The 13,870-nt window shown below is 38.5% G+C and overlaps 1 protein-coding gene across 2 annotated transcripts; it reads right to left on the reverse strand.

Annotated features, from left to right (window-relative positions):
* Window positions 1–1,867: 1,867 nt before the first annotated feature.
* On the reverse strand, window positions 1,868–13,819 carry LOC135463537 (adenosine deaminase-like). Of its 2 annotated transcripts, XM_064740795.1 has the most exons (9): window positions 13,609–13,819; window positions 10,179–10,240; window positions 8,437–8,562; window positions 7,839–8,095; window positions 7,002–7,132; window positions 5,516–5,587; window positions 5,067–5,245; window positions 3,414–3,540; window positions 1,868–3,017 (listed from the first exon to the last, which is right to left on the reverse strand). In XM_064740795.1, exons 1-9 carry the CDS (start codon window positions 13,627–13,629, stop codon window positions 2,907–2,909), a joined length of 1,086 nt encoding a protein of 361 aa, XP_064596865.1. In that variant the 5' UTR covers window positions 13,630–13,819; the 3' UTR covers window positions 1,868–2,906. The 2 variants fall into 2 exon arrangements, with proteins under 2 accessions (XP_064596865.1, XP_064596866.1); XM_064740796.1 differs by lacking the exon at window positions 10,179–10,240.
* Window positions 13,820–13,870: the final 51 nt, after the last annotated feature.

A 13,870-nucleotide genomic window follows, 5' to 3' on the forward strand; every position in this document is an offset into this window, starting at 1 on the left:
GCACCTTACTGAGACTCGATTCAGCTGTGTTATGACATGTACATGTATCGTTCTTCTCAGTTAGCAAGCCACACACATAGTATGTGATGCTGGTTTTCTGTATATAGTCTTATCGACACTAAGTACCTAGTACAAGCCTAGTGTATGTGTCTACATGCTCCATGTACTTCCACACGTAGGCCTCCAGTTCAGTGATAGACTAGGTATTCAGTTTTTAAGATCTGTATCACTTTGTTGTCTGGTTGTTCTCTTTGCACCGTGTGATTATATAGGCCTTTAAATAAATACCAATCGAATACATGAAATGTACCAATCATTGAAATCGAATGTTCGAACTCAGATCGATTATTAAAATGCAGATCTTGAATGCGTTATGGACTCTGGCTGCACGAGACATGCATACACTGTAATAATCGAATGCAAATTTACAGCCTGAAGCACCGTATATCGTTACAGTAAATCATGTTGTAAATATTTTACACCATTTTCCAGCGCAATTCTGCACCTATGTGGTGTAATTTTACTCTAGTTGATGTGTATTTACAGCACTGTCTGTAAAACTGTATCGGTCTGACCATTTACAGTGCTGTAAATGTACTCTTGTTTTCTTGGTAGATATGTAGATTTTGTTAATTTGCAATGGAGTTAACTGATTATTTACAATGGTATATGTGGAAATATACTAATATTTTGGGTGTAAATATTAAACATCACATCTTTTAAATCTACAGTAAAAAGAAGTGGTCACAAAATTGCCTGTACTTTTCACTGTAAAATTACAATGCAATTTGTTACAGTGTAGTCTACTCCTGACTATATTCACACTTTCCTGACAGTTATTGTATAGATCAAGTGTTCGAACGGAGTACTATCGATCTCAGTCAAACTGTTGAGAAGACCAACTCAGCGTTCTGTACGTGTAAATTCCAAACTTACAGTCCATGTGAAATATCCAGGTAACTGAAATAATTTAAAGCGTTTGTCAGTTGAAGTGGATTTTATCGGCATTTGATATGTATTTGTTCATTTATTTATTTGATTGGTGTTTATGCCGCGTTCAAGAATTTTTCACTTTATATGACGGCTACCTATATTCATGGACGAAGAACACCGGAATGTTTCCCAGGTATCTGGCAAACCCCAGACTTAAAGCCGCAGAAGAAACAGCGAGAACTGGATTCGAACACCCGACCTTATAGGTCATGGGACTGGTGCACGTGTAGCCCAAAAGAGCCAGTACTTTAAGTGTCTGAGTCAGCCAAACCCCATATCACACATGTGTATATGGCTGTAATACACACATTTGTAACTGGGGCTGTAGATCCCCTGGGTCAATCCTGGGTCGGGTCACACTTAAGGCCTTAAGAGAGGAAGGTGTAGCGTCCTGGCATGGCGTTCACTATTAAGAGGATAATGTAACGACTGGCTGACCCGTATCACTATAATGGCTCGGGTGGTGCGGCTTACTTGCCTTCGGTAAGTTGTGTCAGTGAAGCAGCACTAGATAAAAAAGGGGTGGAAATCCGTCCTGCAACAAGGAGTCACATTACATGCACATGCGCTCTAAGGATTCCTTCGTCGTCGTGTGACTGAAAAATTGTTACGTTCAACGCTAAACCCTAAGCACTCACTCACTCACACATTGTGAATATCTGTAATTATAAGGCGGTAAAAGGGCTTGATAGTTTATGCTGTTCTTTATTTGACATTTATACAAACCGTTACATATGTATAACACACATTTATAGTAGAGAGCTCCCGTTTCTCTCCTGTTTCAGCTTTAATTCTACTGCATGTACATGTTATTAGTCAAATGGTCCTCAGTGATGGGATACGGACATATATGGTGTCAGTAATCCTCATACTTACGTATCATATCACTGAGTGACGATGTACAAATTTATCCTGCAAAGACCCATCGATTCAGTGCAGAACTGAAGATCGATGTATAGATGAATCGCTTCAGCGATGGAACCATTGTATGCAAAACTCAACAAAGGGAGATAACCCATTCTGCAGACACATTTAACGTCGTGTGTTGGATTCGAGAGTATATCTGTACCCCTCCTGTCCGTTTTTATCCAATGAAAAGTGGACAATATAACATATAAATAAAGATCGTTCCATTTACTGATAGACACATAAACATGTACATGCAGGTAATGGTAATTGGAACCCTTTATTTATTTATCTCTTTATTTAATTGGTGTTACAATATTTCACTTATACGACGGCGGCAAGCATTATGGTTGGAGGAAACATCTGGAACAATGTGGTTGTTATACATGCGTTCAGCTGTACAAAACTTTGTTTTGAGATGCTCTTGTCATAAACTGTAGAACTTGTTATCCAATCAAGCTAATTAATTGTAAAAATGTAAAATTAAACTAGTACTGGTTATTAAATTTTTAAGAAATTTGGCACATGCATGTTCTTGTATAGCACTGTATCAGTCACTTGATCTGATTTCCAGACTTCTAAGCAATATCATAATTGAAAATATGCACAAAAGACATAAAATTATGGCACCATAATCCCACACACCGGTGTAACATCGAGGATTTTCACTCTTTTTTCTCATAATAATCTTAAATATACAAGTTATAATCACATTCAAATTATGTTTGACACATATTATAAACGTCTCACAAATAAAAGCGAAAAAAGTTTGCGTAAAACACATAAATAAGCTAGATGACTGATCACAGTGCGCAGTAAAAATCCACGTGACAATGTTAAAGAATCATGACCCTCGGCAGTTACACGCATTCTGGGCTGTCACACATGAATTCTGGACTGTCACAGAAGTCTGCAATATATAGGAATAATTAATCACGTGATTTTGCTTATCCCACCTATGACACGCTTATATGCACACACGCTTACTACTGCACTAATTGAAATAACTAAATATATGGACAGGATGTAGACTGTTTCCCGTACACTTGTTCTAGTTTGTCAATTAAAGAGTTTTTCTCCACTGGAGAAGTAAAACTCGCTTCTGCGGCGTTGAATATCTGAAACAGAAACGGGGCAAAAGTGGACTATAATTAAAATTTAAAAGAAAAACCAACAAATGTCATAGATAGTCATTTCGAAAGGGGAGTTGAAACGAGACAGCGTTCCTGTGACGTCTAGGCGAGAAACAACTACGCTCTCGGAGTATATAAATAACGCGTCTGCTTGGTAAAAATTTAAAACACTTCTTATTTAAGATTCACATTTCTTATCTAAGAACAGTTCTTATTTAAGATTCACGTTTCTTATCTAAGAACAGTTCTTCATTTGAAATGCAATATTTGTGTGCCGTATGAAAAAAAAGTTTTAATATCTTTTCACTCAAGCGGAAAATGGGACTTAAATCAATGAGTAACACAGCACTATATGTATATATGCACGTATAAATGACTTACACACGTTATCAGCTTATCTTCGGAAATTCCCATCTCCTTGGCAAACTCAAATTCCTTTGTGAGATTTGTGTCACAGGGAAGAGGGTCGTCGCTGTTTATGGAAAAATTGGTATCATCGTCAGAGAACCTACAAGTACAAAAAGGTGGCCCACTGAACAGTATGCGAGAGAGAAAGGTGGTACAATGAACAGTATGTTACAGAAATAGGTGTACCATGAATAATATGCCAGAGAGAAATGTGGTACGATAATAAATTTGCCAGAGAGAAAGATTTTTTTTTTGAAAAATGAAGAAAATGCCGAAGAGAAAGGTGGTGCAATGAAGAAAATGCCAAAACGAAACTTAGTACAATGAACAGTTTGCCAATAAGAATGTTGGTTCAGTGAAAATTATGCAAGTAAGAAAGTTGGTACAATGAACATTATGCAAATGAGAAAGTTGGTATAATAAACAATATGAAAATAAGAACGTTGTTACAATGAAGAGTATGCCATTCAGAAAGTTGGTGCAACGAACAGTATGCCGATAAGAAAGTTGGTACAATAAACAATATGCAAGCAAGAAAGTTTGTTCAATAGAGGGGTGGGGCAGTAAACAATTAGCTCGGCAAAATGTGGTGCAATAAATAATTAGTCAGACAAATAGGCAGTGAAATAAACACTTTGTAAGAGGGAAAGGTGGTGCAATAAACAATTTGAAAGAGAGAAAGGTGCAACAAAGCACAATTTGACAGACAATACTTCGCCAGAGGAAAAGGTGGTACAACGAACATTTAGCTAAGTAGCCTTCAGAGAACGGCATTACAGTGAACAACTGGCAGGTTGCTTTAGCGATTAAGGTCGACGGTGGTGGTACAATGACCTGTTTGCGACACTGTTATAACGTATGCCAAGGTAATGTGATGAACTATTTGCCAGATTGCTTTAGCAATTCTCGTATTTGTCTGATTGCTTTAGCCATTCCGGTGGAGAGAGATGTTACAATGAACTATCTGTCACATTTTCTTAGCCATTCCGGTGGAGAGAGATGTTACAATGAACTATCTGTCACATTGCTTTAGCCATTCCGGTGGAGAGGGATGTTACAATGAACTATCTGTCACATTTTTTCAGCCATTCTGGTGGAGAGAGATGTTACAATGAACTATCTGTCACATTGCTTTAGTCATTCTGGTGGAGAAGGGTGATCCAGTGAACTATTTGCTATTTGCTCTGAAGTACAGTGAACAATTTGTCACATTGCTCTAGTGATTCGGGATAAAAATGATGGTATAGAATGAACTATTTCCAAGATAGCTTTGCCCTTTTGCGAGAGAAAAATTCAGTACAATAAATAACTTAAAACAGCGCCTTTAGAGATTCGCCAGTTAGAAAGATGGTGCAATAAACAACTTGCTGAACATCGTTAGATTTGGAAATGGAAGGAAACAGCGGAGATATAGTGCGCTTCCCGCCAGGTTTATCAACTGGCACACTCTGTTTCATTCTAAATGATTCATCCACCTAATTCTGTTTTATTTTTTTTCGAAAACCTTGACTAATTTCTTATCAAAAACAGTATCATCAAAAAAGTCATTTACGACCTTTGTGAACTTCTGAAAGTGCAGTTTTATGTACCAAACTTCAAATTAAATACAGTGATGGTAATACAAACCGTTTAGCAGGATGAAGCGAAAGGTTGGTGGCAGCTTCTGGACACGCTCCAGTTAGCACAGAGGAGTTGGGACAGACCTCAAAATGGATGCCCTTTTCACAAAGCTCTCTATACAACTTCAAATCATCCAAGACATGGTACCCATGGCCAATTCTCTCCGCGTAAAATAGATTGACAGCCTGTTAGCAAAAATGTCTCTTTAACCGATACGCGATAACCGTTTAATTGAACTGAATGATTGACTGAGTGGCCAAGTTATTAGGAATTCTTTTCACAAACAAAATATAGAAGTAATTTGCTAAAAAGTATAGCGTTTATTTTTTAAAACAGTGGTACATCAAAGTGTGGGAAAAGGCTTAAGTCTGGGAATAAAGCCAAACTATTACACCTATCAGATGAGAAATGCTTTGTAACATATTCTTTAATTGTAACAATACAATCCACCTTACCAGATCCACAGAATTAGAATCGCCCACTTCCCCAGCGTGCATAGTACGATGTATCCCTGTCTGGTGAGCTTTCTGGAACATTATATATAGTATTTACATCAGGTCTGGTGAGCTTTTTGGAACATTATACATATTTTTTACATCTGCTCTGGTAAGCTTTCTGGAACATTGTATATAGTTTTTACATCAGCTCTGGTGAGCTTTCTGGAACATTGTACATAGTTTTTACATCTGCCCTGGTGAGCTTTCTGGAACATTATATATAGTTTTTACATCTGCTCTGGTAAGCTTTCTGGAACATTGTATATAGTTTTTAAATTTGCTTTGGTGAGATTTCTGGAACATTGTATATACTATCTACATCTGGTCTGGTGAGCTTTCTGGAACATTATATACAGTATTAACATCTGGTCTGGTGAGCTTTCTGGGACATTATATACAGTATTAATATCCTGTCTGATGAGCCATTATATATAGTATCAGCATCTAGACTGGTAAATTTTCTGTGACATTATATACACTATTAACATCTGGTCTGGTGAGCTTTCTGTGACATTATATATAGTATTAACATCTGGTCTGGTGAGCTTTCTGGAACATTATATACAGTATTAACATCTGGACTTGTGAGCTTTCTATGACATTATATACAGTATTAATATCCTGTCTGATGATCTTTCTGGAACATTATATACAGTATTAACATCTAGACTGGTAAATTTTCTGTGACATTATACACAGTACTAACATCTGGTCTGGTGAGTTTTCTGGAACATTATATATAGTATTGACATCTGGTCTGGTGAGCTTTCTGGGCCATTATATACAGTATTAACATCTGTTCTGGTGAGCTTTCTGTGATATTATATACAGTATTAACATCTGGTCTGGTGAGTTTACAGGAATATTAACTAAACATTTTGGTGTTTTCCAGTGTATGCCAGTCTGAAAGGAAGCCTTTCTGTAACATTTAATACAGAATTAACATCGCCAGTTGCATGATGGTCTGATGAGGTTAGTGTATAAGAATTAGCATAGAGCTGACATCGTCCAGAGAATGTCGGTTTGACGTCCGGTATATGCCCGCCTTGTCAGCTTACTGTTAGCACACAACTGACATCGTCCATCCAGTGTTTTCTGGTCTGGTTAGATCTTTGCCAGTGTGAAACTGCTCCCCAATCTTCACCCCCTGCCCCCACCTACCCACTTGTATATTTACGATCTGGCCTAAGGCTTAACGTCGCCAGCAACATTATATCGAAAACAAAATTCAGACGTCTGGCCAAAGAAATAAGTGGCGTAAATCATACAGATAAATGACATGATTGCAAAGACCTTTGTGGATGATCCACCTTGTTGACGAGGCCGACATGTAAATGGTGTCTACGCAACCACAGTGCTATGTACGTTACATGTATATCAAAGTCGTAAATATTTACCTCAGTAAAAATTGAAATTGTGCAAACTGTAGCAGAATATTAGTTACCCTGAACGCCTCCAGGTGACATGATGTGTTGGCGTCTGCGTTGCTGGAGGGCTCGCCTGAGGCCAAGTCAATGGCGACCACGCCCTGATTTCTAAACTCCTCACAGAGCTGGTAGACTTCCAGGGACCATTCTGTACAAATCAGTAGCAAAAAGGACTTTACCAGATTCTGCTTTCGACTTTGGATGATTTTAAGATGCCCAGAATACGGAAAAAAGCATAGCCCAGCTTATATATGGAATAATTTGAGTAAAATTTTAGAGTAAAATAAATTACAGTGTAATGAAGTTATAATGTGCTAGCGCAAATTAGCACCGACTAAAACTTAAAATGGCGTTAACATGGATGCGACACTCGGGGGTGTTGTTTCAAATCGAGATTTGGACAGGGACTTCTTGGGACTAACCTGCCCCCACTGTTCTTGAGATTGCTGAAAGTCTGTTACATGCTTGCAAGGCCATGCATGTGGTCTTATGTGAATTTCGTTGGAGAAAAGTTTTCTTTTAGTGTTATGCGAACCGCATATAGGACCACGCTTTGCGAGGGAAAATCTGTCGGAAAGTTTGTCAGTTACTCGCCAAAAGTGAGGGGTTTACTCCAGGCAGTCCAATTTCCTGAAACCATGAAACTGGTCCCAGTCGTATGTAAGCTAATTATTCTTGAGCGCCGCGTTAAAATCTAATAAAAAACACCTAAGTGGATGGAATGAAAGAAACCATTTTACATGTGGTGTATTCCGCGGCCATTATTTAGATTTATTGTTATACATAGATACCGAATATACTGATTAACTGATTGCACCACACCTAAAATTCACTAATTTACCCACTAAATTTACCTGGGTTATCCAGCAGACAACATAGTATTGATTTCGCGGTGATGCCAAAGTCGTATGACCCTTTTTTAAACGCATCTGAGATTGTTTCCACAACATTGCGAGCTCCGAAACTTCCGGTGATCGGAGAATAATAAGGTTTCGGGCTGTCATTCGCTAAAATATGCGGACTGTAGCGGGCTTCCACGTAACAGATTTTCTGCTTGGCACAATCCTCGCAAAATTCATACGCCATTCTCCACACGGCCTCAGGGTCACCTCTGCGAACATGACAAAAATGGACAATACATAAAAATGTTAATTTGACGTAAATTACAATATTTTCTAACCATTTCATACATGTAAAGTGTTGAATTTCTAACATCTAATGCTTCGAAAGTGTTAACCTATACATAAATGTTTTTTTCTCCTCGATGCACTAGGGCCACAATGTTGGATTTAATATTGTTATAGCTATGCATAGCATTTCAGTTTCCTCTCATCATAATGCTGCCTGCCGTCGTATAAATGAAATACATATATTCTTAAACACGGCGTAAAACAACAATCAAATAAATAATTAAATAAATCAGAGAAAATTTCGTAAACTTTTTGTACTCACGCTACACACGGCATGAAAACTCCGAATGTGTGCAGGAACTCTAGGAAATTTCCTGGCCGTTTGTATACACACATATGCTTCTTCAAGTCCTCCAGGTTGTTCGCCGGAAGGCGCACTCCACGTTTTCTAAATCAACACAAAGAACTTACAGATAATGCGCATATTTACCGCATTATTTTCTTTCTTTCTTTCACACAAAAAAAGAGTAAGAGTAATAATCTAATATAACCATCGTAATACCCCATCCCATATTCTCTAAATGCATATGTGTACAAAAAATACACAACATGTGTACCACAGAAGAACTGCAACAAATTTGCACAGGAACATGAATGTGTGCACTTTACATCCATCATTCATAGGTGTGTACACATTTAATGTGTACCAAATTGTGTACCTGTGCTACACACCTTGTTTACATCGTGAGCTACGCAAACACATGTATGTGTACGAAACGGTAAACATATGTTTTTGAGGGTACTTTTACTCTCATATCAACTCGTATTATTATAGACTTCTTTGGTGTTTAAATAGTAATTTATAGTTTGTCAGTTTTAACAGAAAGCCTATTACCTGAGTGATGCTAAAATGTATTTTACTATAGCTGCAGATTATTCCTGGTTGTTTGACCTTCACCTTGGCGGTTGTTGTTGATGCTTGATGGTAGCGGATTGGAGGTTGGTTTGGTCGTTGTCGATGGCGGATGTCTCATACCTAGTATACATGCAGGTTGGCTAATAGCTGTTGATTTATTTATTTATTTGGTGCTTTAGGTCGTACTGAGGAATATTTCAGTTATACGACAGCGGCCAACATTATGGTGGAAGGAAACCCGACAGAACCCGGGGGAAACGCACGATCATCCGCAGGTTGCTTCCACGTACGGCCGGCGGGGAAGAAAACATGAACTAGCGCTGGACTTAAACTCGCAGCGACTGCACAGGTAGGAGGTTCCTGAGGCCCCATGTTGATTCATGATGGTATGGATGCTGTTGGTGTGCTGTTTACAAAGCAGTTGATTGATGGTATATAAGTTGTCTTGTGTTATGGTTAGTTCATGATAAATTAGTTTGTATATATAGTATGGTATGTTTTATGAAGAATTCATTGAAAATGGGTTGTTTTCGTTGTTTGACGGCATGATCGAGTGTAGTTTACCTCGTGATTATTGACCTAAACTGATGTGTTAGTTTGGAGATTATGGTTGTAGCAGGGCAGGGTAGTTCAAAGCTGTTTGAAGACTTAATACCAGATTAAACTTTAACCCAATGAGCCCCAAAATAATTGCATAACAGTATATTAAATATGAACTAAGTCCGCTGCGGTTATACTTTAGACTTTGGCCAACTGCATTGGTTGCTGAAGTTGGCTAAAATCTTAACTATAAAAATTTGACTGAATACCTGTATTAGCTAATAGATTTTCGAACAACTGGGTCCTGTTGATGACGATTGTTCCATGCTGGTTGGTGTTGGGCTGTCTGCCTCTTGATACAAGGTTTTATTAATTTGCTGCTCTATACACAGATTGTTAAAACTTACCAACGTTTTATCAACGTTTTATCAACGTTTTACCAACGTTTCACCAACGTTTTATCAACGTTTTGTCAAAGAATATTAGGATATTATCAAAGAAGTACATGTACTTCACCCTATGGGCCAAATTATCTCTACCTCGCACAACACGACGGTTATTGTGAACATACAGCTTGGGTCATCCAACATATATACATTTATACTTACTTCCCTAACTCCAAAACAGTCTCGGGCCGAATCGCTCCATCCAAATGAACATGCAACTCGACCTGCAGGTAAAGTAAAATTTACACATCTGAAGCAATATTTTTACGCTAAAAGAAAGCTAAAATATGAAGTAAGTTTCATCATACAGACAACTGAAAACTATGCGTAAAAATTCTTTCATTTATTTTTTTTTAAAATGTTTTTAAACAGTATTGAAAGACATTCAAATACTTGAATACAGTGGTGGGATTTATGAACCATACTGAAAGTATCAAGGAACTCTGACGTCACATCACCTTTTTATTCTGATGTTCACCAGAAGGAAGGAATTATTGGGAACGTTATTTCAATAATCTTTTACTCATGGGTAAAAACAGTTATTCTAACATTCAGTGCCGTGATTAGAGTTGGAGAAACTTACTGTGTCGTCAGAGTTCCTAATCTCCGATAGTATGGTCCATAAAGCTCACCTTAGAACTTAAATGTTTGAGCGCCTTTAACTCTTTTCACAAAAAAAAATCTAAAAAAATAAATAAAAGATAATTTTTGCATAGTTTTAAGTGATCTGTTTAACTGATGCCTTCTTCGGTTTGTAGAGGTCTTTTCCATCAAATGACGACAATACCATATAAACGACGGAGACACGAAAGCATGCATTTATATAATTTTAGTGCATTTGCACTTATTAGTGCACTTTCTTCTATTCCTTGACAGTTACAAATTCTGGGTTGAAGAAAGCAGAGTGCCTCTGAATGCGACACACCCTCTCCGGCCATTCGTTCTTACAGAATGGACAATTCCCATCTGGTGTCAATTATCTGGCTGATTTTAAAAAGGCAAGCTACGTATATAGTTTTATTTCTTAATCAATTGAATTAAAAGATCTCTGTGGAATCGGGTATGTGTAGTTCCTCTCTCTCAGAGTCAGAATGCATGAGAAGGAACAAAATGCACGCCTACGCTTTTGTCACAATAATAGAATAATATTAATGAACTACATTCTTTCATATCTGTAATCCTCTCCTTGTCAACACTACTCGTGTAGCCTAATGTTTACAAACGGGGCCAAGGGAATCCGTGTCTAACAATGGATAGGGTCCTGGCGAAGCACAATGACGCAGGAGCCTCTCACCAATACGGTCGTCGTGAGTTCAAGTTCAGATCATGCTGGCTACCTGAGCGTGTATGAATACAGTTAACCTTTCAGCGTTATACCACTTTAAATCCCCGAACAATTATAACGGACGTGTTATGGTCAGATTTTTATTAAATATTTGCTCTGTAACAAATAAACTACAGTTAACCTGTTTGATTAATTATACCGTTCTTCACAGTAATTTATCTAATGCCAAGATTGCCGTGTTTCTGGATTAATGTTCTTGGAGGCGTATCTTGAGTTTGTATATATATTTAACGTCAGTGTTGCATAATGGTATGTACATATGCGTGGGCCCTGGATGTTTATGTGTAGGCCTATATTTGAATATGCACATGTAAGGCCCATGTATATTGACTGGGCATAACTGAATATGACCTACATATAACTCTGAATATAACGGTACATTGATCGAGTTCCGGACTTAGCTAATGTAAGCCAATGCAAATGCATGTATACAGGATGGTTTGTACAGTATATAGAGCATGGGTTGTTCGTTTGTTTTGTATATAGGCCTACATGTACGTTATGTGCTAAATCTAATGAGGTTTAATCATTCCTACGACGAGGCCTCCGTGGCCAAGTGGTTTAGCACGCCAGCACGGTGAAATGCCGACCCAGGAGCCTTCCACCACTGCGGTTGTGAATTCAAGTCCAGGTCATGTTGGCTTCATCTCTGGCCGCACGTATGAAGGTCTGGCCACAAGCTGCGGATGGTCGTGGGCTTCGCCGGATTTCCTCTCACCATAATGCTGGCCGCCGTCGTATAAGTGAAATATTCTTGAGTACGGCGTTAAACATCAAACAAATAAATAAAATAAGTATATAATGAAAAGGGCAACATCGGATATAGGTCTAGATGTAGGCATGTTCCGTATATAGGCCTATATAATGATTGACAATGGGCCTAAATGTACACGTGTATGCACAGACACGTACATGTACAAACGCGTTTCCGATTTAAACACATGACAGCTCATGATAAAAGCCTATTATTGGACAATTACGTTCGTTTGATCATTGATCATCGATATGGAGGCTTGTGTACATGTATTATCTAATAATATACATGGGAAAAATTGTGAACGGTGACGATGAAGCCGAGCTGTACATTAGTTCTATACTGCTTCTAAAGCTTCTAAACCGGATTTGTGAAACAGTGATATATGCCAGCTGCTCACTATACACGTAAATGTGCATATGATAATCATATAAATATTAGTCAAATATAACCTACACATCTTGTCTACATCGCAAGTACAGTTCAAACGGATTAACTTCGTTAATGCTCCTTCGTAACTACATAGGCCTAGGCGTAAGGGCCTATATGTGTACAAGTTGTTAATTCCTTCCTCGAACTGGGCGTTTTCATAGAATAAATCTGAATCTGGGCCTGAATCTGTACGTTTCCTTGACTTCGGTACCAATGGCCTACCGGTAGGCCCCTATAATCCTATACCATATAGAAAATGGCCTGCCGCTGTCAGAACAGTCACGATCGACCATAGCAATGTCTGTATATGGTATATCCTGTTACTATATTTGACCCGGAAGTGTAGTGAAACCGAAACTGAAGCGTGTACTTGCAGGCCATAAGTTTTTTCCCCCCTAATTCTGCTTAAGCTATGGTGCTAGGGGGCGTGTACATTGTTACCATTTATGCATTTACATAAACAGTTAGAATAAAACCCTGACTGCGGTAAAGTGACAAGAGGCCACATTTCACCGGTGAAATAAATAAATAAATAAATAAATAAAACTATATTGTAGGCACTATAGGGCTACAGGTAGAGTGACCAGCTGAACGTTCAACAGGCCCTAAACACTGTGTGGTACAGTACCGATCAACATTTGTTTTCACTGTACCGGTACAGTACAGTTACCGTGCAGTGTCCATTCAGTGTTTTTCCACTTGCTTTTATACCTCTAGTCAGTTTGAATACACAAGTCAATGGATAGGCTAGGCTCTCGGCCTACGTTGCCCTACATACATGTATATATAAGCTGAAGAAGTCCGCCAACGATGAAACCAGATATATAGGTGTAAGCCACCATGTACACAAATTCACATGACTGGTATCTATAGAACGTGGATGCTGACTATAACATCGATAGTACATGTCTACATGTATGATATATCTACACCAATGGTAGGGCCCAGCAACATATTTCCGGTCCCACCAAGGCTGGCTTATAAATTGTACATGTATCGCCTAACTCATTGTGACATTATCCTTCAGTGGTACCTGCTTTATGATTTGTCAGATGCCTTACCTTGTCGTGTATTTTTTCCATAGTGATTGTTGTACAGTTGATTAACTTCCTTGTGGAAATAAAATTTAAACCAGTTCGACTGTTAACCCATTTATCCCTAGAGAGCGGGCGCAGCACGAGGTGCTATAGCTAGGGGTGTAGGCTACACCTCTGTTTATCTTTTCCTGGAAGCCAACCGGTACTGGGTATTTGCTTACACGGGCTGTACTAGTAACCCATACCGCCAAGCGCCTTTCAAACGCAAAATTTAGCCACAAGGCAG

The sequence above is a fragment of the Liolophura sinensis genome, chromosome 3 (genome assembly GCF_032854445.1).
Source record: "Liolophura sinensis isolate JHLJ2023 chromosome 3, CUHK_Ljap_v2, whole genome shotgun sequence".
Lineage (NCBI taxonomy): Eukaryota > Metazoa > Mollusca > Polyplacophora > Chitonida > Chitonidae > Liolophura > Liolophura sinensis.

Excerpts from the sequence above, each read along its gene's own strand:
- LOC135463537 (XM_064740795.1), bottom strand. The coding sequence starts at position 13,629 with ATGGAAAAAATACACGACAAG. Across the intron at positions 7,133-7,838 it reads TTGTCTGCTGGATAACCCAG|AATGGTCCCTGGAAGTCTAC; the intron begins GTAAATTTAGTG and ends TGATTTGTACAG. Across the intron at positions 5,588-7,001 it reads GTCACCTGGAGGCGTTCAGG|AAAGCTCACCAGACAGGGAT; the intron begins GTAACTAATATT and ends ATAATGTTCCAG.